The sequence below is a fragment of the Solanum tuberosum genome, unplaced genomic scaffold, assembly GCF_000226075.1.
Source record: "Solanum tuberosum cultivar DM 1-3 516 R44 unplaced genomic scaffold, SolTub_3.0 scf00152, whole genome shotgun sequence".
NCBI classification, from domain to species: Eukaryota; Viridiplantae; Streptophyta; class Magnoliopsida; order Solanales; family Solanaceae; genus Solanum; species Solanum tuberosum.
This window is the reverse complement of record NW_006239078.1, coordinates 998970-1002540: the sequence shown is the minus strand read 5'-3', so window position 1 is coordinate 1002540 and position 3571 is coordinate 998970. Positions and strand designations below refer to the sequence as shown.

Genomic DNA, 3571 nt, shown 5'->3' with positions numbered 1-3571 from the left:
CCACCCTACAACCTTCGTACACCCTACTCACTAAAACCCTAAATTAATAAATCTTGTCGGGAGCGTTGTTCCTGAATAAGTCTTGCAGTGTACGATTCAACTTTAATATGAACTTCAAACATCGAGTAGGAAGCTAAAACAAAAAAACCCTCCTCTCTTCATAAGTAAATAACATCTCCTCCACTTTCTCTTCCCCCTCCCCCACCCTACTTCTGAATAAGTCCTACAATGAATAATTCAGATTTAGTCAGAACTTTATTATAAACTCCGAACATTAGAAGTGTCAAATCGAGAAAAAAACTCACTAAAACCCTAAAAACACATAATTCACACATCAATGACACAAGACAAGTCTAGTAAATACCCTCTTCTCTTCCTAATAAATACCCCCACCCCCTTTACTCACAAAAACCCTAAAAACCCCATAATTCACACACCAAAACTCCTATATACAAGAACAATATTAAGTACGAAGATCCTCCCAAAAAAAAAAAAACCAAAACCAAACATATCTTCTCTCTTCTATAATAATCACAACATCATAAAACCAAAAGAAAATCATTTTGCTTTCTCTCCGTTTCCTTAGCCTCTTCTCTTGGGGGACTTCCCTATTTTTTCTCACTTTTTTGCTAACAAAAAAAAGCCAAAAAAATTTCATATATTATTGTACACCATCTTTATATGTTTTTATCACCTATTATATTTGTCTTAAACTTAAAGATTGCCCTTCTTTTTTCTTAATTTTCCACTACTTCAAATATTTTCATTTCATAAAAACCCTTATATTAGTTTTATATGAAAATTTCAACTTATTGAAAACATCTAGTTTCTTCTTAGTTATTTTCATATATAGTTGAAGATTTTTCTTGAAGATCATCATCAGTCAGAAAAAAAAAGAAAAAAGGTAATCATTTCATCTCTATTTTAGTATAGGGCAATTTTTTTCTTTTTTGTTGTTCGATTGACCAACTGTGCTACTAAAATTTCATATTTTTTAATTATTTAGCTAGTCAACTAACTGAGCTACTAAAATTTCGATTTTTTTATCGTATTTTTGGTATGAAAAAGAAAGCTTTTTTCTACACAAGATCCAAGCTTGACTTTTAGTGCTGAAAAATAGAACCAAGAAAAAATAAGGTTTGACCTAAGACTAAGTAGGCACGCAAACTTTCAACAAAATATATATACTAGACTTTTAAAATTTATTTTTTGCTTTTTAATTTATTTTTTTTTGTTTGCTTTCTTATTTATACTATTTTTTTGTTTCTTTACTTATTTCAAGAAAATGAACTTTAAAGTCTTAAGTTTTCTCTAATTTAAGAGTTTTTAAAGTTATTTTTACTTATATATACAATATTATTTTCGAACATTATCATGTCATTTAAGAGTAGATAATGAATCTTATTTTACAAGAGTTAATTTTGCTAAGAGTATTTAAAATTTAGTATATATTTTTAAAGAGTTTTAATTTTTTTTTTATATACATAATGTTAATTTATATATGCATAGTATAATTTTTTGACAAAGATATTTAAGTGACTGTCTTTTGATTCAAGACTATAGATCTCATTCATTAAATGATTTGATAGTGTACTAAAATATTATTTATAAAGACATTTTTCTACTTTTAATATAAATATTTTCTCGAATTTAAGTTATATACATTGTTATAAAATAATTTTTAGGTGACTTGATTTATCTACATGTGAATGAATTTCCAAGCAAGAGAGACTAGAATTATGACATTGTAAAGAGAGATAATTGTATACTTTTAATTAAACAAATATAAAAGCTCTTACTTTCATACTTAATTTTCACGGGATCCAATCCCAAAAAATTAAACCTTCCCAAGAAAATCTTTATTATATATTTATTTCTTTTCATTAATCTTTAAGTTATTCATATTACATGTACACAATTTTATTATATTTTATTTTTCTAGCTTTTACTATTACTTGGTACAAAATATGTACTTAAGTTTGTTAATTATACCATTCTTCTTCATAAACTTTCAAAAAAAATTCAGGTGTAATAGTATTATTATTTCTACCAAGATTTTTATTGGTCTTCAAATTGCATCAAATATTCAAAAATTAAAAAACAGGTATGTAGAGTACTTATATTACTGTTCCTTTTTGTACTTTCTTAAAATTAAAAGTTTTTTTTGGATCTAAATTACCTTTAATTTATTGATATGAATTTAAGTTATGTATATCGATTGTATATTATTAGTAAATTTTAATATGTGATAGAATCTTAGTTATTATTTTTACTACTAGATAGTATCAATTCAGACTTATCAAGAGATTTACATGTAATTACATAAATAATCTGATTTTATAAAGAGTTCAAACGGTATAAATCATCAATGTAAAAGATTTTTTACACTACCAGATCATTTATATACCCTTTGTAATATATATATATATACCTTATTTTATCCTCAAGATTACAAATACTTACATGTTATTTAGATAACCAGATAGTAAATTTATTAAAAAATTACACTATGAATTTATATATATAACTTGTTAACTCATTGTATAAGAAGCAATAATATTAGTTTGTCAGTATATAAAACTTAAACTTGGATTATACTTCGTTTATTAACTCTTTACCCCTTTTTTCTTCTTCTAGGTTATTGTCAATGTCATCTTCTTCATCATTATCGTCGAATTCACCATGTGCAGCGTGCAAATTCCTACGTAGGAAATGCCAACCAGAATGTGTGTTTGCACCTTACTTCCCTCCTGATCAACCACAGAAATTCGCGAATGTTCATAAGGTGTTTGGGGCAAGTAATGTGACTAAATTGCTTAACGAATTACAGCCTCATCAACGCGAAGATGCTGTAAATTCGTTAGCATATGAAGCTGATATGCGTCTTCGTGATCCTGTTTATGGTTGTGTTGGTGTTATTTCACTTCTTCAACATCAACTTAGGCAACTACAAATGGATCTTAGTTGTGCTAAATCTGAACTTTCAAAGTATCAAAACCTAGGAGGTATGTTTTTTCAAATTATCTTTGTTTGTTTCAATTTATGTGGTACGTACTGTTCGAATTTCGAGAGTCAAATGAGGCTTGAAATCTGAATGGTGATACATGAATTAGTGGAGTATGTATGTACTCTCTAGCTACATATTGTTTATGTGTTTGTTTAGTTCTTTTTTATGATTTAATTATTGTGTGAAAATATTGTTTTATGTTTTTTGGTTTTTCGTTAACAGTAGATTTGAACTCAAGACCTTTGATATGTTTTTTTATTATAGGTATGATATTAAATTGTATGATTATCTCTTCTGAAAACTGAATAAGTTGATTCTCTTCGCTAGAAAATTATATTGGATAAATAGGATAGATTGGTTTTTATTAGTATATTTATAAATTGTTAATTTTTATTGACAGAATATTCTAGTGTTGTAATGACAAAATTATAAAATCCTTAGAGTATATGTTGGTATTGTTTGAAAATTCTTATATATAAATTTCTAATTTTGTCACTATCGACAGGTATTGCTAGTACTACGACTCATGGACTTTTAGCAGCTGCAGCGGCTGCGGCTGCTGCA

General features: G+C 27.1%; 1 protein-coding gene across 1 annotated transcript in view; it reads left to right on the top strand.

Annotated features, from left to right (window-relative positions):
* Window positions 1-354: 354 nt before the first annotated feature.
* The window catches only part of LOC102586964 (LOB domain-containing protein 6), a 4122-nt gene continuing 905 nt past the window's right edge, over window positions 355-3571 (top strand). Inside the window, exons 1-3 of the mRNA XM_015311225.1 lie at window positions 355-904; window positions 2638-3005; window positions 3513-3559. Coding sequence (XP_015166711.1) covers window positions 2648-3005; window positions 3513-3559 — 405 coding nt within the window. The 5' untranslated portion in view covers window positions 355-904; window positions 2638-2647. The remainder of the gene's footprint in view (window positions 905-2637; window positions 3006-3512; window positions 3560-3571) is intronic.